This window comes from Esox lucius, chromosome 9 (genome assembly GCF_011004845.1).
Source record: "Esox lucius isolate fEsoLuc1 chromosome 9, fEsoLuc1.pri, whole genome shotgun sequence".
NCBI classification, from domain to species: Eukaryota; Metazoa; Chordata; class Actinopteri; order Esociformes; family Esocidae; genus Esox; species Esox lucius.
In genome coordinates this window covers 17,360,984-17,384,086 of record NC_047577.1, presented here as the reverse complement: position 1 = coordinate 17,384,086, position 23,103 = coordinate 17,360,984, and the positions used below count along the sequence as shown (strand labels likewise).

General features: G+C 37.6%; 2 protein-coding genes across 2 annotated transcripts in view; both read right to left on the bottom strand.

The window, feature by feature from the left end:
* Positions 1-23,103, bottom strand: part of zmp:0000001082 (integrin alpha-L) — a 162,302-nt gene that overhangs the window by 100,097 nt on the left and 39,102 nt on the right. The window contains 4 exon segments of the mRNA XM_034294157.1: positions 4,997-5,138; positions 5,231-5,301; positions 5,540-5,662; positions 5,840-6,006. Coding sequence (XP_034150048.1) covers positions 4,997-5,138; positions 5,231-5,301; positions 5,540-5,662; positions 5,840-6,006 — 503 coding nt within the window.
* On the bottom strand, positions 7,311-18,661 carry LOC117594868 (integrin alpha-L-like). The gene is made up of 9 exons (XM_034294159.1): positions 18,492-18,661; positions 16,386-16,500; positions 16,155-16,285; positions 15,195-15,337; positions 14,928-15,078; positions 14,188-14,308; positions 13,944-14,017; positions 11,294-11,417; positions 7,311-7,415 (listed from the first exon to the last, which is right to left on the bottom strand). Exons 1-9 carry the CDS (start codon positions 18,525-18,527, stop codon positions 7,324-7,326), a joined length of 987 nt encoding a protein of 328 aa, XP_034150050.1. The 5' UTR covers positions 18,528-18,661; the 3' UTR covers positions 7,311-7,323.

Here is a 23,103-nt window from a genome sequence, read left to right as displayed (position 1 = left end):
TCAGGCATTACAATGCAGAAGCGGAGTTCTGTCAGGCATTAGAATGCAGAAGCAGAGTTCTGTCAGGCATTACAATGCAGAAGCCGAGTTCTGTCAGGCATTAGAATGCAGAAGCAGAGTTCTGTCAGGCATTAGAATGCAGAAGCAGAGTTCTGTCAGGCATTAGAATGCAGAAGCTGAGTTCTGTCAGGCATTAGAATGCAGAAGCAGAGTTCTGTCAGGCATTAGAATGTAGAAGCAGAGTTCTGTCAGGCATTAGAATGCAGAGGCTGGGTTCTGTCAGGCATTAGAATGCAGAGGCTGGGTTCTGTCAGGCATTACAATGCAGAAGCGGAGTTCTGTCAGGCATTAGAATGCAGAAGCAGAGTTCTGTCAGGCATTAGAATGCAGAAGCAGAGTTCTGTCAGGCATTAGAATGCAGAAGCAGAGTTCTGTCAGGCATTAGAATGCAGAGGCTGGGTTCTGTCAGGCATTAGAATGCAGAGGCTGGGTTCTGTCAGGCATTAGAATGCAGAAGCAGAGTTCTGTCAGGCATTAGAATGCAGAAGCAGAGTTCTGTCAGGCATTAGAATGCAGAAGCAGAGTTCTGTCAGGCATTAGAATGTAGAAGCAGAGTTCTGTCACGCATTAGAATGCAGAAGCAGAGTTCTGTCAGGCATTAGAATGCAGAAGCCGGGTTCAGTCAGGCATTAGAATGCAGAAGCAGAGTTCTGTCAGGCATTAGAATGCAGAAGCAGAGTTCTGTCCGGCATTAGAATGCAGAGGCTGAGATCTGTCAGGCATTAGAATGCAGAGGCTGGGTTCTGTCAGGCATTACAATGCAGAAGCAGAGTTCTGTCAGGCATTAGAATGCAGAAGCAGAGTTCTGTCAGGCATTAGAATGCAGAAGCTGAGTTCTGTCAGGCATTAGAATGCAGAAGCCGGGTTCTGTCAGGCATTAGAATGCAGAAGCAGAGTTCTGTCAGGCATTAGAATGCAGAAGCAAAGTTCTGTCAGGCATTAGAATGCAGAAGCGGAGTTCTGTCAGGCATTGGCACCAACCTTGTACATGACCAATGTGAAGATGATCAGGAGCAGGAGTCCTCCTCCAACTCCTGTTCTTATAATGAACTATAAATTTGGAGGAATGATCATCTCAGCCAGAACCTCAATCTGTGGGAAGACATTTTGTGACCATGAGTTTAGTTAAAAAATATGTAGACAGTATGTCAATTCAATGCCACAAAGCAGAATTACCTGTGCTTGGTGGTAATTTGTGGAGTTGCCTTCATCCTGAAATGCAAGGAAACATTTATAAATAGATGATTATATTGTGACTCTTTACTAAAGAATGTTGGTAAAGCACACTTACCTGTTGGTCACTTGATGTCTGTACATATCGTTTTTTGTCAAAGTTGACTTTAACAAAACTAATGAAATTGACTTTTTCTCTGTCCCCAGTGAATTTCTTTGAAAATGATATGCCCTGTAGATTAAAACGTTGTTAGTGGAATTAGTAGGATATTGCTACTTTGTACCATAAATTATTAAACTTGGCTTCATACACACCTGTGCATGTTGCTCAAGGCCTTCGAAGACTACACTGCCAGACAGCTCAAATCTAAGAGTCAAATGCTTCTCCAAAATGAAACTTTCACACTCAATGGCCTTGCAGTATTTTTCTGGAGAGCAGAACTGTAAAAACAGCACAATCAGTTTGGATAGGTTGGTAAAAGGTGTAAACTTGCACACAGCCAAGCAGTTGGCAGGGGTGCTGAATGACGGGTAATAAAAGTAAGACACAGAAAGAAATCGCACACTTCAACACCATGTGATTTACAGGGGAACACACCAGTGTGTCTTCAGGGTTATGACTGAGTATTGATTAGGTCATTAACAATGTCAGTTGTGAGGGGCATATTGGAATACTCACCTCTGTTGTTGTGTTCATAACCTTTACACATTGAGTATGGTTCTTGGAAGAACATATGAAACTTTGTTAGGTTACTTCCTATAGAAAAATTGTCTGTGAAATTTCAGATTTTTTAAAGCAGAATTAGAAGTTTGCCATTATTTCAGATATTTGGTAGTCCTTCATTTTAAAGTTGTGCTCAAGCATGGTTGGAAAAATAAAGATAACTGTAATGGGTAGAGACTTAGACCCCAAGTTCAGCACCTGTAAACAGTGAGTTATTCAATCAGTCAATCAAAAAATTTTCTTAGTTAAAGCATTAATCACAATACTTGTTACAGAACATATATGTTACAGAACATAAATGACATAGCCTTGGACAAGAGTAACATACATTTGTTTGGATATTTTTTTTTTTTGCAATTACAACTAATTTGCATCATCATTTTAAGATCAGACACATGAAGGACAATTAACTGATTGTTTACCTGGTAGACATTCAACAGTGTTTTGGGTGATGTATCCTCCAGAGTAAAGTTAATGTAGGTGATGGAGTACCTGGGAAGGCTTAAACATAAAGATTGTATGTCATCATGACTGTTATTGAACTGAGTTGATGTCATTCTCAAACAATTTTAGGTGTAAACTTCTAAAACGTACGCATTTGCTGCCATGTCAACTGCAAACTGAACAGGTATAGTCTTGGTTAGGGAGTTACTGGTTGAGTTTCCATTGTCACTGTGAATTAAACGAAGGGTAGATATGTTGTTAGTGGACAAACTAATTAATGTGAATGAAAGGTGTGGAAATAATATAAAACTAGTTGTTTTATGCAATGTAAGTGAAATACTGCTATGGCATATGCAACATTTGTATTTATACAATTTATTCTTCTCTCAATAGTGTAAATATAACTAATCATCATTGATGCATAGTTCTACCTCATTCCAATGACAGTCATCTCCATTGTATTATTCCAGTCATATGTATTCAAAATGTGGAATTTACTGCTGAACTCCGCCTTAAAATGAAAAACCATACATAAGAATAATGAGACTAACTGCAAGTGAAAAGTAACTGAAGAAAACTGAAGCTGTTTTAATGATACTGAGTCAGTGTTTCAGCTCTGACTCATATGAGGCCATCCTGTAAATCTTTCTCATTGTATTCACAGTTGAGTATCATTCACTGGTATATCTTAAGTAATTTACTTACTGTAGTTTGACTGCGGAACACAGGGACGCTGACACTGCATGTGGTTTTGCCCTCTTCATTTTCCTCTACACAGTTTAACAGAGTTTCCCTGGTGGACTAAAGAATTCAGACAATACATCAAGAGTAAAAATGGGGGAATATTCTAGGTGACCCATTTTTTTAAAACTAGCAAAAACAGTTGAACATTGTAAAATGTATATTTTAATTGGCTTCATATGGTGTATCCAGGTCAGTGAGTGGCCAGATTGATAGAAGGCAGAGATAACAGCTTTGAGTCTTCTTGAAAGCCTCTACCAGCTTTGAGTAACTGGATTTGGGCAGTTTTTCCCCTGCTTCCTTCAGATCTCCCTATAGATCAAGATCAAGTCTAGGCTTTGGATGGGGCATTTAAGGATTAACAGTCTTGTGCCAAAGCTACTAGAGTTGTCTTTGTTATGTGCTTGCTGAAAGATGAATCTGTATGTCAAGTGTTTTACTCAAGAATGGCTTCTATCTAGAGAAATGCTAAAGCTCTGTTAGTGTGGCCATTGGGCTCTTGTACATCTCCTTCACAAAGACCCATCCTGCCCTGGTGACTTAGTTTGGCCTTAGAATAGGGGTCTGAATACGTTCAGGGCTCGGGTACCTTTTACCACCCACTGTGTCTCCCTGACTAAAGATGCATTCCCCCCAACATTGTGCGAAATGGAAACTCCCAGGAAAATCAATCCAAGGAAGTGGCATCATACCTTGTCCCTAGACAAAGTGTAATTTTTTTGGTGAAGTATACTTTGAATTAATAGTTTTTTTGACAATGTTGGAAATGTAACATGATTGCTTTGGAAGTCTTAGGAAGACTCTGTACATATACTACCATCCAAATGTCCTTGTATTTGAAAGATAAGCACCAATCTCAATTGATCAATAAAAAGAAAAGATTAAGATGGGCAAAAGAACACAGACACTGGACAGAGGAAGAACTCTGCCTAGAAAGCCAGCATATCTCCACTGCTAACATTGAGACTGGTGGTTTGTGGGTATTATTTAATGAAGATGCCATTTTAGGACCTGTGAGGTGTCTCTTTCTTCAACTAGACACTCTACTGTATTTGTCTTCAGTTGTGCACAAGGGGAGACAGTTTGTGCTGTTGTATGAAGGGAGTAGTACACTTCGTTGTAAGAGATCCGCAGTTTCTTGGCAATTTTCACATGGAACAGCTTTCATTTCACAGAACAAGAATGGACTGACAAGTTTCTGCAGAAAGTTCTTTGTGTCTGGCCATTTTGAGCCTGTAATCAAACCCATAAATGCTGATGCTGAAGATACTCAACTAGTCTAAAGAAGGTCAGGTTTATTGCTTCTTTAATCAGCATAACAATCTTCAGCTGTGCTAACATAATCGCAAAAGGGTTTTCTAATGATCAATTAGCCCTTTAAAATTATGAACTTGGATTAGCTAACACAACGTGACTTTGGAACACAGGTTGCTGATAATGGGCCTCTGTACACTGATAGATATTCAATTAAAAATCTTCCATTTCCAGCTACAATAGTCATTTGCCACATTAACAATGTCAACACTGCATTTCTGACCAATTCAATGTTATTTTAATGGAAAGAAATTTGCTTTTCTTTCAAAAACAAGGAAAAGTCTAAGTGACCGCAGACTTATGAATGGTAGCGCATGTATAATGTATATTTAAATATTTGGCTGTAATCTAGTGTTTAAGTAATATACTTGAAACATTCTGCAATCACAAAAGATATGGAAGGCAAGCTTTTGTTTCAGCATGGCACAAACTCTCCTGATCAAACTAATCATCAATTCCTTGTTCATGCTTTGGGTCTTCAGGATGAAAGAACGGGGATAATATATCAGAGTTAATTACTCAGTATTATAGAAGTTTTACCTTCACAAGAGTCATCATGGAGAAAGAGAGGCCACGAGAGTGGAGGATGGTTAGACTGGTGTTGTAGGAGTCATCACCATGATTGGACAGCTTTATAGTCACCATGCAGTAGCTCTGTTCTTCCACCACTAAAGTTGATTTGCTGATAACCCAAGACCATACAGTCAGAGAACACGGTTTTGCCAGAAACTATTATCTCTACAAACAAGTAACATTATGTACTTCGATACTCACCTAAAGCTGAAATCCACCACAAGGTCTGCCACACAAGTTCCATTATCTTTGCAGTTCTTTTCAAAGGGCACCTATGATGAATCCAAGACAATTGTAAATATGTTGGCATTTTTTCAACTGTTTTAGGGGTTTCGAGTATTTATCAAGATTTGGGTGTCAGTTAACGGAAGTGACATTTTCCCTGGGGAGGTGTAGTGTCTGTATCCAGTGAATCCATGACAGCGCTGGTGGTGAGTCCAGTCGTTCTGAATATTGTTTGAACATTGTTAGTGGAGAGGGATTAGTCAGACCAGGGACAGTCTTACGTACCTCTACAACAGCCTGTGTAGGACTGTCAGTATTCAGGATGGCATTAGGACTCCCTTGATGGCTTTCAGATTGAAAAAAATGCAGTTTGACAATTATAGGTGATAGTATGTCTATCACACAGGCCTGAAAGAAAACAAAATGTTGAAATAGTTTCACTATCCACAGTCTTGCAAATAAGATCAACCCATATTAACAATCTGATAATATTTCAACAGCCTAAACACTTAATGTTGTTCATTAGTTTTCCTCCTTGTGAGGTGGTTACAGTGTTGAATAGCTACAGTTTGTCACTGATCATACTGTCATGTAGACGGAGTGGTTGAAGCAGGTCTGTGCATTTCTCAGCTTCACAGTTGAGCCAAGAATTCTAATCTCTTTATCTTTGTCACTGTAGAAGGCTCGGCTCCTCTGCCTCATTGGATCTACGTTCAGCACGTAGGAGACGTTCATCCCTGCGCTCAGCGCCCCTAAAGAAGTGCACGAAACATGATTTACCTAGGAGAGAACTACTGAAACCCATGGTTCCATGGATGTAGTAGAAGATAGCAGAGACCGCGTCAAGGTCTTAAATCCCAGATAAATACCCCGGCTGAATCTTTTGGTACAGAGTTCTTCAGACTAGAAAGAGGCCAACAGCCACTTAAAGGGATAAGGTGTCTTTTGAAATTTGCTTTTCCTCCATGCATTGTGATTACCCTAATAAGCTTACTCTGGCCTGGGGCTGAAATGAACCATCGCTAACTGTTGCCGTGAGACTTCATACAACAGATTTCACACAAATATGACTTTCTCTGATGGAAAGCACAAAGCCATTAATCAGTGTAACTATCATGCTAATAGGTCTTACCAGTATTACTGTGTGTGGCTTCCGCTTTGTTAAAGCAAACCGTCAAAGTGAACACATTGAAAATGGTATCGTCTTTTGCCAGACAGTCAAAGTTATAGGTGCTGATCTCCGATGGATGGAAGTAGATCTTAGCAGAGACTGTGATGACTGGCCTGGACCTATGAGTGATATAGATTGGGATTTTGGGTAGGTACGTATTCAGATAGAAAAAGCTGTACAACGTCTTCACTGTTTAAATGACCCTTCAGACCTGTTTTCCTTTCATATTGTTTTTTGAGTCATACCTCAAGACAAAAATCGCTCCACGTGCTCCGACTACAATGTCAGTCAGTCCATCTTCACCCAGGTCCATCTTCCCATCAATCGTCTGGCCAAAGAACTGAAGATTAGATGGCATCTTCTGAGATTTCATCATACTGGCTGAGATGCGCTGCAATAAGAAGAAACATTCAACCAAATGGGATTCATATCAGTATTCCATTGGGCATGTCTGTTTTCTTAGGTAATTGCCTCTTTCTTGACTTTGATCTTCATCTGCCTCGCTTACCTGGCTGAATTTCGGGCGGATTCCCATGATCTTTTCACCCAGGTAGATGTACACAGCTCCACTATGATTGTCCTCAAGAGGAGCGCCCACCGCCACATCCATTCAACCCATCTCCATTAAGGTCTAAGAGAGACGAGATGGAGGAGCCAAATCTGCCCCTAGATGGCACTGAAACATTCATCTCCAGACTCAATTCCAGCTGAGAATGTAGATCAAATAAAGATACATTCATATATCAATGCCATTTTTTGCAGTTTTGTTTTTGTTTGAAATTGGATGTAAAAAGATATTCATCTATATTCAAATGTCCTACAAATCAAATTGTCCCAGAATTAACCCTAAACCAAAACTTGCAGCAGCCTAGACACACAGCACACCTTGTCAGTCAGCCTATAGACATAGATCTTGCCCTCTCTCTGAGGTTGGTGAAACAGTGGTGCCCCGACCAGAAGGAAGTCTGTGTTTGTCCCACTTTTCATGAGCTGAAATAAATGATCCCATAAATGCCTACAAAAATGTCTCCAACATATTATCAAGAAATGTGTTTATGTCCCCTTTGGTGAGCATTTCTCCAGTGCCATGATGAACCTAGCAAATGTGGTATATCAAAAAGCTGAGAAAAATTAGGTTCTGCTGTCATAATTGTTCCTCCTCTGAAACCTTGAGCTTGACCACAGTTTTTTTTTTTATGACAGGTGACATTTCCTGCATTCCGCATCTTTGATGGAAATGTCCTCCAAATATGAAAATGTTTATGGTTGTCTAACATGGCTTCTGTTTTCTTTTTTTACATTTACTTCTGGTCCCTCAGAGTGATATGTAGGCCATAATGAATTTATCTTCCATTTCCTTTTTGAGCTTACAGGAGAAGTGGTATCTCTCTCTCTGTAAGCAACACTGTGGATTTTACAACTAAAAAAAATATTTTCAGGGAAGAAAGTATATAGTTTATTATGAAGATTCATTTTTGCCTAGCATTCATTATATTATAAATACAATGGTTTGAGTTACATAACCTAAAGTAATAGTTTCTCTAGTTTTAATTTTATGCTTTGCCTTAACGCTAACTTGCTTACCCACATAATGCTAACCCACATACTAAAACAGTCTATGTAATGGCTGCTTTGGGTTGGGATAGTTGTAAAAGTTCATTAAGAATGTTACAACCATCCCCTTATGACAACCATCCCCTTATGACAACCATCCCCTTATGACAACCATCCCCTTATGACAACCATCCCCTTATGACAACTATACCCTCATGACAACCATCCCCTTATGACAACCATCCCCTTATGACAACTATCCCCTTATGACAACTATACCCTCATGACAACCATCCCCTTATGACAACTATCCCCTTATGACAACTATACCCTCATGACAACCATCCCCTTATGACAACTATCCCCTTATGACAACTATACCCTCATGACAACCATCCCCTTATGACAACCATCCCCTTATGACAACTATACCCTCATGACAACCATCCCCTTATGACAACTATACCCTCATGACAACCATCCCCTTATGACAACCATCCCCTTATGACAACTATACCCTCATGACAACCATCCCCTTATGACAACCATCCCCTTATGACAACTATCCCCTTATGACAACTATACCCTCATGACAACCATCCCCTTATGACAACCATCCCCTTATGACAACTATACCCTCATGACAACCATCCCCTTATGACAACTATACCCTCATGACAACCATCCCCTTATGACAACCATCCCCTTATGACAACTATACCCTCATGACAACCATCCCCTAATGACAACTATACCCTCATGACAACCATCCCCTTATGACAACTATACCCTCATGACAACCATCCCCTTATGACAACTATACCCTCATGACAACCATCCCCTTATTACAGCCATCCCCTCATGACAGCCATCCCCTTATGAAAACCATCCCCTTATGACAACTATCCCCTCATAACAAACCATCCCCTCATGACAGCCATCCCCTTATGACAACTATCCCCTTATGACAACCATCCCCTTATGACAGCCATCCTCTCATGACAACTATCCCCTTATGACAGCCATCCCCTTAAAACAGCCATCCCCTTATGACAGCCATCCCCTTATGACAGCCATCCCCTTATGGCAGAACCGTTGTGACAGATGCATATTCAGGAATACAGTCCACACACACACACAGGGCAATTATTTCTGTGATAAAGTTAAAGTTGGAAAGGGGGAAACACCAGCTATTGAAGCAGGGGATGCACATGTTTCCTTTTAGAAGGAAATTGTATTTCTGTCGGTTTTTGTTAAATAGTTACTTTTGTATTTGAATATATTGCATTTATGTTGATTACATTTTGTAATTTAATTCAAGCACTGTTGTATTGCAGCACAAACAAACATGAACCACATTCTCCTCTGGAAGAAAGGGATTGTCTGCAGCTATTCCATTAACACCAAATTCGACAGGTATGGTGCTTTTTATGGTCATTTGTTTATGTTCATTTTAGGTTGGAAAATCTAATCTATAGGAAGGGGGTACTCAATTCTTACTCTGCAATTGTAAGATCCACCCCTGCTCTCAGTTCCCAACCGGCTCTTCTACACCCCTAATCAGCCCCCTGCCGGAAACCCCCCCCCCCCCTTCACATGAACGGGCACTCTCGATTCTCATTGCTTGTTGAGAGGTCTGCTTCTCACTCCATTAATAACAGTTTAGCCTACATTTTAATGATCTTCGTAGCAAAAAGCTTTTATTTAAGTGTGTACATCAAGGCAGCAATCGATGACCATGTTAGGCTGCGTTTTCATAAAATTTTTGATTGCGTGGGCAGGCACGGTGCAGTTTTCAGTTTGGCAATTTTTTTCAAGTAGGGTAAAATATGGTAAAATTAGGTAAACTACTCCCCCTACGAACATTGTCTACTTGCGACAGAAACATTTAAATGTTGGGGGGAAAAAGGTATGTGGGTGATGATTAGGCTCAGGAGAATAAACTATAAGGGAACCAAATGGATGCAGTTTATACTTTTTTAGATATTTGATGAAATGTTATTTTAAGAAAAACATTTTATTTTCTTTGGACTGGGGTTACCCCCAACACACTCATCCAACATATTACTACTTTATTTAAAAAGTATTCTACATTTTCTCAATAAACAAGTGGATTATTTATCTGAAAGCTTCACTACTTGTACGTCATTTTTTTTGTAGATCTAACCTAATTTAAACATCTGGAAATCTTTAAACATTAAAAAAAAAAATAACTTACATCAGAATCATTTTGTGGAAATATGTCCAATAGTTGTGATGACACAGAAAACCTTTTAAGTTAAGCAAGATCAGTGGCAGCCAGGGAAAGTGTTGGGCAAAAAGCCTTGTCACACCTTTTTTTTGATATATATGTGAATTTCATAGGGGTAATATAGACACAGGTTTTTGGTTGTGGCCAACCACCCGTCCGGACAGCTACTGTTTGCAGGACCCCACTTGAACCCGATTCTAACAGCAAGGACAATAAAAGCTTGCAATTCAGTGATGAATCAAATGCCTGAACACTGAGCAGTTTTCCAGAAAAGAGGCTGATGTGTATTTTTTACAGTAGCCCAATAGCAGTTTATTGTACTTGGTGCCTTGATCAAGAGTACAATTTTAGGAAATTGCAGAACTATGTGATCAGAGTCCAGCTACCTTCTGTTTAGATTTTCCTGGGCTAAAAATAAATGCTGTTTAAGAGCTGGGACAGACTGGTCTAATTAATCAATTTAGAAAAAGCCTGTTCCTACACTTAATTTCAAGTCATGCACTTTCCATATTTTAAAATAAAACATTGTGGGTTGGTTTCACAGACACAGATTAAGCCTAGTATAGGGCAGAAATATAATGTTCAATAGAAAACTCTATTGATCTTGTTATTATAGTCCTAGAATAGGCTGAATCTGCCTCTGCAAATGTGTTTAACATAATGTATTGCAATTTAAACCGGAAAATTATTTTAGAGCCCAATCTGCAAACATTCTAAAATCGCGATTAACTACACAAGATTATGCAATTAATTGAGATTAATAATTTTTTATAATTTAACAGTCCTAGCGCTAATAACCAAGATAAAGAAATGTTAGGTCTTATTTTAATGCAGTCTTTTGCAAGGTTTCAAACATTAGCTGAACTTTCATGCAGCACAGGTAAATCAATCTTCTTTGTCCTTTAGTTGCAATCAACTATGGGTTTTAACTTTGAAAGGAATTGATAGCTACCTAGGTACTGACTATACATTTTTGAATAAGAGGCTGCTGTTATGCTGAAATTTGACCCAAAACCCACCATTGTGTGTTGAGCTACAGAATGTGTCTTGAATGTTGCTTTACCCATATAGGAGTCTTTGTCCAACGTGGGGTCCTGAATTTCCCTTCCCTCTGATTTTGGACCAACAGCCTCATAGAGAGATCCACGCCAGTTATTTGATCCCACTGAGCCCAAAACAAAAGTGTTCTGTACAGGAAATAAAATATTGTCATTAACATTTTAATCTTAAATATTAATTATATATATATATATATATATATATATATATATATATATATATATATATATATATATATATATATACAGGTGCTGGTCATAAAATTTGAATATCATCAAAAAGTTGATTTATTTCAGTAATTCCATTCAAAAAGTGAAACTTGTATAATGTATACATTCATTCCACACAGACTGATATATTTCAAGTGTTTATTTCTTTTAATTTTGATGATTATAACTGACAACTAATGAAAACCCCAAATTCAGTATCTCAGAAAATTAGAATATTGTGAAAAGGTTCAATATTGAAGACACCTGGTGCCACACTCTAATCAGCTAATTAACTCAAAACACCTGCAAAGGCCTTTAAATGGTCTCTCAGTCTATTTCTGTAGGCAACACAATCATGGGGAAGACTGCTGACTTGACAGCTGTCCAAAAGACAACCACTGACTACTTGCACAAGGAGGTCAAGACACAAAAGGTCATAGCTAAAGAGGCTGGCTGTTCACAGAGCTCTGTGTCCAAGCACATTAATTGAGAGGCGAAGGGAAGGAAAAGATGTGGTAGAGAAAAGTGTACAAGCAATAGGGATAACCGCACCCTGGAGAGGATTGTGAAACAAAACCCATTCTAAAATGTGGGGGAGATTCACAAAGAGAAGACTGCAGCTGGAGTCAGTGCTTCAAGAACCACCACGCACAGACTTAGACAAGACATGGGTTTCAGCTGTCGCATTCCTTGTGTCAAGCCCCTCTTGAACCAGACACAGCATCAGAAGCGTCTCGCCTGGGCTAAAGACAAAAAGGACTGGACTGCTGCTGAGTTATGTTCTCTGATGAAAGTAAATTTGGCATTTCCTTTGGATAATCAAGGTCCCAGAGTGAGGAGAGGTACATAATCCACATTGCTTGAAGTCCAGTGTAAAGTTTCCACTGTCAGTGATGGTTTGGGGTGCCATGTCATCTGCTGGTGTTGGTCCACTGTGTTTTCTGAGGTCCAAGGTCAACGCAGCCGTCTACCAGGAAGTTTTAGAGCACTTCATGCTTCCTGCTGCTGACCAACTGCTGACCAACTGGAGATGCAGATTTCATTTTCCAGCAGAACTTGTCACCAGCACATAGTGCCAAAGCTACCAGTACCTGGTTTAAGGACCATGGTATCCCTGTTCTTAATTGGCCAGCAAACTCGCCTGACCTTAACCCTATAGAAAATCTACAGGGTATTGTGAAGAGGAAGATGCGATACGCCAGACCCAACAATGCAGAAGAGCTGAAGGCCACTATCAGAGCAACCTGGGCTCTCATAACACCTGAGCAGTGCCACAGACTGATCGACTCCATGCCACGCCGCATTGCTGCAGTAATTCAGGCAAAAGGAGCCCCAACTAAGTATTGAGTGCTGTACATGCTCATACTTTTCATGTTCATACTTTTCAGTTGGCCAACATTTCTAAAAATCCTTTTCTTGTATTGGTCATAAGTAATATTCTAATTTTCTGAGATACTGAAATTGGGATTTTCATTAGTTGTCAGTTATAATCATCACAATTAAAATAAATAAACATTTGAAATAGATCAGTTTGTGTGTAATGAATGAATATAATATACAAGTTTCACTTTTTGAATGGAATTACTGAAATAAATCTACATTTTGATGATATTCTAATTTTATTACCAGCACCTGTATGTATATATATATATATATATATATATATATATACATATATATATCATCCATAAACCAATGAAAATTTTAATTTGATTATTATTTATTAATATTTCAGGATGTATAAACTAATAGGATTTAAATCCTATTAGTTTATTGGATATACTGTATGTTCTGCTCAAAGATGTTTGTTATAAAAAAGAGACGTTAAGATGGCCGTTTAAATATTCCTTTATTGTTAAGTAATAAAGTAGTGTTGAGCTTTTATTCTGAAACGAAAACCTAGAGAGGAAACAGGAAACAGGAAGTAGAATTCGGAGACCTCTCAACAATAGGAGCAGCAAGGCTGCATTCATTAAGTGCCTGAAGTTCTATCTTGAGCAATCCTACCTGTGTATCCTTCAGAAAGCAATGGCTGTAAGCATTTATTTTCCTTTGTTTAACAGACTATATTGATGTTTCTTTTATGGAAATGTATCTGAGTTTGTACGATTTAAATGCCATAATGTGTTGTAGTCTGCAAAGTTAATGTTAGTGTAATATACAGTATGGTACTTACTTTTTGCTTAACATACTTACCTGTTATTTGGCTGGACGAGTGTTTAGTTATCTTTTTTTTTATCTTATTCTTTCTAGTTTTACACCGATTTAACTGTGTCATCTTGACTTACCTGTTGTAAAGAAGTCAATAAAGGAGCAAGCACGCTCATTTCCTGGCTCTTTGAAAAGGAGTTTGGCTGGCTGTTTATTTATGTTAACGCTTGGAAGCAAACACATAAAGAGAACAGTACACTGTATTTTACAATTGTTGTATTTGACTGTTCTTACTTTATAATACACAGCACTGAACCCAGTCTGAGACATCTCTTTAGTTAAGTTTTCAGATCGATCAGTCTTGGAACCTAGTACAAAGGGACACTTATTACTTAAAACAATTGATTAACAATTACTTTGTATAATTGAAGACATTTTCATCAGAAAATTCCAATATATTTGGAATGTAACCAGTATTAGCATCACAGGAATCTGACTAGTAGTGATTAATATTAAACAGTTGAATCCAGATTTCTACCATCAATGTTGAAGTTTTCTAAGATTCCACTAAGTCCGTTGTAATCCTGGATGTGGAAAGTGTTGCTCTCTTTTGGATCTGATGCCAGGGATTGGAGTTTTTTAATATCAACATTCTTGACCTGCCAAGAAATATATTACTTGAGGACAGTAAATTAAAATCTTCTTTCATTTTCAATATTAAAATACATGCTTACAGTAACTCAGAAGTTGCAGCAGTTCTCTAACACTGGTATACAGTTGCGATGAACAATCTAAAACATTTAGACTAAATACGATCTAGTTCAAATGCTTAAATGCTTGGAGGTGAATTTAGACTATGGATTATCTAAAATGACATAGTGATTTAGAAAATCCATCACCAGGGTTGGCACAGTGATAATGACACTGCTCAGAAAGCTACGTTATTGGAAAATAAATTGGATGTTCAATGAAAGACAACATCTCAACATCAACTGTTTAGAGTCCAATTAATGTTACAGCAATGAAGCAGGTCCTTAGTAACAAATTGGATGTATAAAAAAAGGGGACAGCATTTTTGTAGAGGCAAAAACTCAATTTTGCTGAAAGCATTGTCCAAATACTTATTGAGTTCATGGTATATTGTATATTGTGTATCTATTTTCCTTTTAGTAGTTAGTGTATTGCCTGGTGATCAACCAGATGTAGTCATGGTAATTAATGGTTTTAATGGAATTGAATCAGACAGTGTAGTGTTTGTGGTGTCTTTTTAGGACTTACCCCAATGATTAAGCGGAAAATGTTTTTCTCATTACTTCTTTTGATAGAATCCTTTCTGTCAGTGTCACTAGGATTTCCGTCAGTGATTAGGACTATTACTTTAGTTGCATCTGGAGTGGCACCAGCAGTTGGGTTTTCAAAAATATTCTCCCTAAAACCAATGTACGCAAACCAAAGGAAATTAAGATATTAAACCACAGTCCTCTTTTATCAAGTTTGTTGTATAGGTTCAGTAAAAATTATGTATAATAATCAACTGTGACTCACAAGACAAATTGGATCGCCTTATGTGTGTTGGTTAGTTCACTCATGTGCTGTTCATCCCATAGCTTGTCCAAAGCCGTCTTTTCTTTATAGTCATTGAAGTTGAAGACAGTCCTAGGATTTGATGAGAACTGAACCGCTGCAAACTGCAATTTACAGAAAGTTAAAAGGTAATAACTCATCTATTATTTCACATAGGATTTAAAACATTTTTGGCATTTTGCTTCATTATTGATTAGTGGTTCTGAAACCTCTTTGGGACACCCAGTCATTCCCTGTAGCCATTCCATGTATGAGATGTATTCCAAAACTAGCACATCTGAATAACCTACTAATTATTAAGCCCTTGAGTACTTGATTCAGATTAGCTAGTTCAGGGCTACTACAAAACTGAAAGATATCTGAGAGGTTTGAAAAACCACTGCTTAAGTCCACTGGACCAAAAGTTTGGAAATCTCATTTTACTCTAGAAACTCCCTCAGGGGTGTTAATTAAGTGACTACAAAAGGCTGACTTTGTCAGTTGAGTGATCGTGCCCTCATATGCCCTGATCTGACTTACTTCCTGGTTGGATGTGACATGTGGAAAAAAGCTAAATGGCTTTGCATAGATGCTGAGGTGAAAGACAATGATTTTCAACTCAACCAAACCTTTTGTGTGTTGGTGCATTGAGGTATGGTCGTAGGTACAATTGGATAACATTACAATTGGGAGGGGAGACAAGGGGGGTCAAATAGGATTGAATACATATTTCTAAAAATATAATGGTAATAATATGGAGAAGCTTTTGGAAGATCTGGCACACTAAATATCCCAATAAACTCAGATCCTCACCCAATGCATTGATTTTGTTAATCCTTTTCTTAAAAACAATGTAATATAACATAGTCATAAATAACTAGATGTCTGTTCATCAACCTCACCAGCCTGATTAAAGTTGGCAACTTTTTAAGGGAATTGTACCTCAATTGAGGTGTTCTTAAGGGTTGTCATGATATGCTCTATGAATATTTTGTTCTGTTCAAATTCCCTCTTTGTCATGCTTCCCGATCCGTCAAAGAGGAAAACCAGGTTCACTATTTTCTTAGTACATTCTGGAAGAAAAAAATGTAACATTTTAATATTCTGTATATGATGCATAACAGTCACAAGATTCTTATAAAAAGATACTGTTTTCAAGTTTAGCAGCTATACCTTGGAAGTTCGGTTTGAATTCAGAGATGTTATCCAACTGGGTGTTGAACTGATAGCAGATGCTGTTCAGATATGAGTTCCCATCACACTCGTGTGACAGGCCCGGGGTGCAGGCCTGGAGAAGGAAAATATGTAAAGTAATTCATTATTTATTTCTATTTATTTGATGCTTATAGAGATGCATGTAAAATACAGATGCATAACCAACTAATTTCAGCTCACCAAAAACAGGAGGCAATTACTCAAAAGATAAAATAATTTTGTCTGCCTTGTCAAAAAACAGAACTGGCACAGAATGCTTATAAATCATAAAATGTATGAATACAAATGTAATAATGTTATGACACATGTATGAACCCAAGTTGATAAGAAATAATTGTGCTTTTAGGAAATGTGTATATTTGTGGGGAAAGTTTGGAAAAACAAAACACAGGCGTTTGAAGACCGTCATATCACATAATGGTAGAATTGATAGAAAAATCTTAGTATTTTTTTAAAAGTCAACCAACTCACGCCTATTGGCTCTACCACAGTCAAAATAGATAGTGCAAACACAGATTAGTATAACAACTGATGTCCACCAAATGCTTCAAACTTGTTGCTTTGTGCCGGAAGTCATTCATTGTAAATGGAGCAATGCAAAAAGGTACGTTTCTATGGTGGCCCGGAAGTGCAAAACACAACAAGTAATACAATTACATACCCCCAATGAAAATACTCCCCCCAATAGTGCAAAACACAAACACTATTACGATGACACTCCCAATACCATACACCTTCCCCAAACATAAACGCATTCCCCCAAAATCTGAAACAACATTAAGTCAAAACGGAAAGGGTAAATACAAGATTCTCATCACTGATTAGATGCACATTCTGATATTCAGGGTGAACAGGACACAGGAAATTATTTTACAAAACCCATTCTAAAATGTGGGGGAGATTCACAAAGAGTGGACTGCAGCTGGAGTCAGTGCTTCAAGAACCACCACTCACAGACTTAGACAAGACATGGGTTTCAGCTATCGCATTCCTTGTGTCAAGCCCCTCTTGAACCAGACACAGCATCAGAAGCGTCTCGCCTGGGCTAAAGACAAAAAGGACTGGACTGCTGCTGAGTTATGTTCTCTGATGAAAGTACATTTTGCATTTCCTTTGGAAATCAAGGTCCCAGAGTGAGGAGAGGTACAGAATCCACATTGCTTGAAGTCCAGTTTAAAGTTTCCACTGTCATCTACTGTGTTTTCTGAGGTCCAAGGTCAACGCAGCTGTCTACCAGGAAGTTTTAGAGCACTTCATGCTTCCTGCTGCTGACCAACTGCTGACCAACTGGAGATGCAGATTTCATTTTCCAACAGGTCACCAGCACACAGTGCCAAAGCTACCAGTACCTGGTTTAAGGACCATGGTATCCCTGTTCTTAATTGGCCAGCAAACTCGCCTGACCTTAACCCTATAGAAAATCTACAGGGTATTGTGAAGAGGAAGATGCGATACGCCAGACCCAACAATGCAGAAGAGCTGAAGGCCACTATCAGAGCAACCTGGGCTCTCATAACACCTGAGCAGTGCCACAGACTGATCGACTCCATGCCACGCCGCATTGCTGCAGTAATTCAGGCAAAAGGAGCCCCAACTAAGTATTGAGTGCTGTACATGCTCATACTTTTCATGTTCATACTTTTCAGTTGGTCAACATTTCTAAAAATCCTTTTCTTTTATTGGACTTAAGTAATATTCTAATTTTCTGAGATACTGAAATTGGGATTTTCATTAGTTGTCAGTTATAATCATCACAATTAAAATAAATAAACATTTGAAATAGATCAGTTTGTGTGTAATGAATGAATATAATATACAAGTTTCACTTTTTGAATGGAATTACTGAAATAAATCAACTTTTTGATGATATTCAAATTTTATGACCAGCACCTGTATGTGTGTATATATATATATACATATATATATATCATCCATAAACCAATGGAAATTGTAATTTGATTATTATTTATTAATATTTCAGGATGTATAAACTAATAGGATTTAAATCCTATTAGTTTATTGGATATACTGTATTTTACAATTGTTGTATTTGACTGTTCTTACCTTATAATACACAGCACTGAACCCAGTCTGAGACATCTCTTTATTTAAGTTTTCAGATCGATCAGTCTTGGAACCTAGTACAAAGGGACACTTATTACTTAAAACAATTGATTAACAATTACTTTGTATAATTGAAGACATTTTCATCAGAAAATTCCAATATATTTGGAATGTAACTGTGTTTTCTGTGTTTTAACATCTACTGTGTTTTCTGAGGTCCAAGGTCAACGCAGCTGTCTACCAGGAAGTTTTAGAGCACTTCATGCTTCCTGCTGCTGACCAACTGCTGACCAACTGGAGATGCAGATTTCATTTTCCAACAGGTCACCAGCACACAGTGCCAAAGCTACCAGTACCTGGTTTAAGGACCATGGTATCCCTGTTCTTAATTGGCCAGCAAACTCGCCTGACCTTAACCCTATAGAAAATCTACAGGGTATTGTGAAGAGGAAGATGCGATACGCCAGACCCAACAATGCAGAAGAGCTGAAGGCCACTATCAGAGCAACCTGGGCTCTCATAACACCTGAGCAGTGCCACAGACTGATCGACTCCATGCCACGCCGCATTGCTGCAGTAATTCAGGCAAAAGGAGCCCCAACTAAGTATTGAGTGCTGTACATGCTCATACTTTTCATGTTCATACTTTTCAGTTGGTCAACATTTCTAAAAATCCTTTTCTTTTATTGGACTTAAGTAATATTCTAATTTTCTGAGATACTGAAATTGGGATTTTCATTAGTTGTCAGTTATAATCATCACAATTAAAATAAATAAACATTTGAAATAGATCAGTTTGTGTGTAATGAATGAATATAATATACAAGTTTCACTTTTTGAATGGAATTACTGAAATAAATCAACTTTTTGATGATATTCAAATTTTATGACCAGCACCTGTATGTGTGTATATATATATATACATATATATATATCATCCATAAACCAATGGAAATTGTAATTTGATTATTATTTATTAATATTTCAGGATGTATAAACTAATAGGATTTAAATCCTATTAGTTTATTGGATATACTGTATTTTACAATTGTTGTATTTGACTGTTCTTACCTTATAATACACAGCACTGAACCCAGTCTGAGACATCTCTTTATTTAAGTTTTCAGATCGATCAGTCTTGGAACCTAGTACAAAGGGACACTTATTACTTAAAACAATTGATTAACAATTACTTTGTATAATTGAAGACATTTTCATCAGAAAATTCCAATATATTTGGAATGTAACCAGTATTAGCATCACAGGAATCTGACTAGTAGTGATTAATATTAAACAGTTGAATCCAGATTTCTACCATCAATGTTGAAAATCTTTTTTTGAATGTTTTCTAAGATTCCACTAAGTCCGTTGTAATCCTGGATGTGGAAAGTGTTGTTCTCTTTTGGATCTGATGCCAGGGATTGGAGTTTTTTAATATCAACATTCTTGACCTGCCAAGAAATATATTACTTGAGCACAGTAAATTTAAATCTTCTTTCATTTTCAATATTAAAATACATGCTTACAGTAACTCAGAAGTTGCAGCAGTTCTTTAACACTGGTATACAGTTGCGATGAACAATCTAAAACATTTAGACTAAATACGATCTAGTTCAAATGCTTAAATGCTTGGAGGTGAATTTAGACTATGGATTATCTAAAATGACATAGTGATTTAGAAAATCCATCACCAGGGTTGGCACAGTGATAATGACACTGCTCAGAAAGCTACGTTATTGGAAAATAAATTGGATGTTCAATGAAAGACAACATCTCAACATCAACTGTTTAGAGTCCAATTAATGTTACAGCAATGAAGCAGGTCCTTAGTAACAAATTGGATGTATAAAAAAAGGGGACAGCATTTTTGTAGAGGCAAAAACTCAATTTTGCTGAAAGCATTGTCCAAATACTTATTGAGTTCATGGTATATTGTATATTGTTTATCTATTTTCCTTTTAGTAGTTAGTGTATTGCCTGGTGATCAACCAGATGTAGTCATGGTAATTAATGGTTTTAATGGAATTGAATCAGACAGTGTAGTGTTTGTGGTGTCTTTTTAGGACTTACCCCAATGATTAAGCGGAAAATGTTTTTCTCATTACTTCTTTTGATAGAATCCTTTCTGTCAGTGTCACTAGGATTTCCGTCAGTGATTAGGACTATTACTTTAGTTGCATCTGGAGTGGCACCAGCAGTTGGGTTTTCAAAAATATTCTCCCTAAAACCAATGTACGCAAACCAAAGGAAATTAAGATATTAAACCACAGTCCTCTTTTATCAAGTTTGTTGTATAGGTTCAGTAAAAATTATGTATAATAATCAACTGTGACTCACAAGACAAATTGGATCGCCTTATGTGTGTTGGTTAGTTCACTCATGTGCTGTTCATTCCATAGCTTGTCCAAAGCCGTCCCTGCTTGGTAGTCATTGAAGTTGAAAACAGTCCTAGGATTTGATGAGAACTGAACCGCTGCAAACTGCGATTTAAAAAAAGTTAAAAGGTAATAACCCTTTTATTATTTCACATAGTATTTCAAACTTTTTTGGCATTTTGCTTCATTATTTATTAGTGGTTCTGAAACCTCTTTGGGACACCCAGTCATTTCCTGTAGCCATTCTATGTATGAGATGTAATCCAAAACTAGCACATCTGAATAACCTACTAATTATTAAGACCTCGACTACTTGATTCAGATCAGCTAGTTCAGGGCTACAACTAAACTGAAAGATATCTGAGAGGTTTGAAAAACCACTGCTTTAGTCCACTGGACCAAAAGTTTGGAAATCTCATTTTACTCTAGAAACTCGCTCAGGGGTGTTAATTAAGTGACTACAAAAGGCTGACTTTGTCAGTTGAGTGATCATGCCCTCATATGCCCTGAGCCGACTTACTTCCTGGTTGGATGTGACATGTGGAAAAAGGTTAAATGGCTTTGCATAGATGCTGAGGTGAAAGACAACAATTTTCAACTCAACCAAACCTTTTGTGTGTTGGTGCATTGAGGTATGGTCGTAGGTACAATTGGATAACATTACAATTGGGAGGGGAGACAAGGGGGGTCAAATAGGATTGAATACATATTTCTAAAAATATAATGGTAATAATATGGAGAAGCTTTTGGAAGATCTGGCACACTAAATATCCCAATAAACTCAGATCCTCACCCAATGCATTGATTTTGTTAATCCTTTTCTTAAAAACAATGTAATATAACATAGTCATAAATAACTAGATGTCTGTTCATCAACCTCACCAGCCTGATTAAAGTTGGCAACTTTTTAAGGGAATTGTACCTCAATTGAGGTGTTCTTAAGGGTTGTCATGATATGCTCTATGAATATTTTGTTCTGTTCAAATTCCCTCTTTGTCATGCTTCCCGATCCGTCAAAGAGGAAAACCAGGTTCACTATTTTCTTAGTACATTCTGGAAGAAAAAAATGTAACATTTTAATATTCTGTATATGATGCATAACAGTCACAAGATTCTTATAAAAAGATACTGTTTTCAAGTTTAGCAGCTATACCTTGGAAGTTCGGTTTGAATTCAGAGATGTTATCCAACTGGGTGTTGAACTGATAGCAGATGCTGTTCAGATATGAGTTCCCATCACACTCGTGTGACAAGCCCGGGGTGCAGGCCTGGAGAAGGAAAATATTAAAAGTAAATCATTATTTATTTTTATGTATTTGATGCTTATAGAGATGTATGCACAATACAAAAGCATGACCAACTAATTTCAGCTCACCAAAAACAGGAAGCAATTACTCAAAAGATAAAATAATTTTGTCTGCCTTGTCAAAAAACAGAACTGGCACAGAATGCTTATAAATCATAAAATGTATGAATACAAATGTAATAATGTTATGACACATGTATGAACCCAAGTTGATAAGAAATAATTGTGCTTTTAGGAAATGTGTATATTTGTGGGGAAAGTTTGGAAAAACAAAACACAGGCGTTTGAAGACCGTCATATCACATAATGGTAGAATTGATAGAAAAATCTTAGTATTTTTTTAAAAGTCAACCAATTCACGCCTATTGGCTCTACCACAGTCAACATAGATAGTGCAAACACATATTAGTATAACAACTGATGTCCACCAAATGCTTCAAACTTGTTGCTTTGTGCCGGAAGTCATTCATTGTAAATGGTGGCCCGGAAGTGCAAAACACAACCAGTAATACAATTACATACCCCCAATGAAAATACTCCCCCCAATAGTGCAAAACACAAACACTATTACGATGACACTCCCAATACCATACACTTTCCCCAAACATAAACGCATTCCCCCAAAATCTGAAACTACATTAAGTCAAAACGGAAAGGGTAAATACAAGACTCTCATCACTGATTAGATGCACATTCTGATATTCAGGGTGAACAGGACACAGGAAATTATTTTACAGCTGCTATGAGAAGGAAGTATTATTTATAATTCTGGTTACATGCTAACTGCATTTCGTTGCAATGAATTCCAAAGTCTCTCTTTGCCATGAAAATGAAATTAAACAAAAAATGTGCACTGCAGCCCTGCCACAAAAGGACCAGCAAACATCATGTCAGTGATTCTCTCGCTTGCACAGGTAAGAGTGTTGACAAG

What these genes read in the sequence shown, in the direction of transcription:
- LOC117594868 (XM_034294159.1), bottom strand. Translation starts at nt 18,527, where the DNA reads ATGTCTCAGACTGGGTTCAGTGCTGTGTATTATAAG. An exon ending in ATTCAAACCGAACTTCCAAG is followed by an intron (nt 16,286 to 16,385) that starts GTATAGCTGCTA and finishes TTTTTCTTCCAG; the next exon opens with AATGTACTAAGAAAATAGTG. An exon ending in AAGGCGATCCAATTTGTCTT is followed by an intron (nt 15,079 to 15,194) that starts GTGAGTCACAGT and finishes CATTGGTTTTAG; the next exon opens with GGAGAATATTTTTGAAAACC.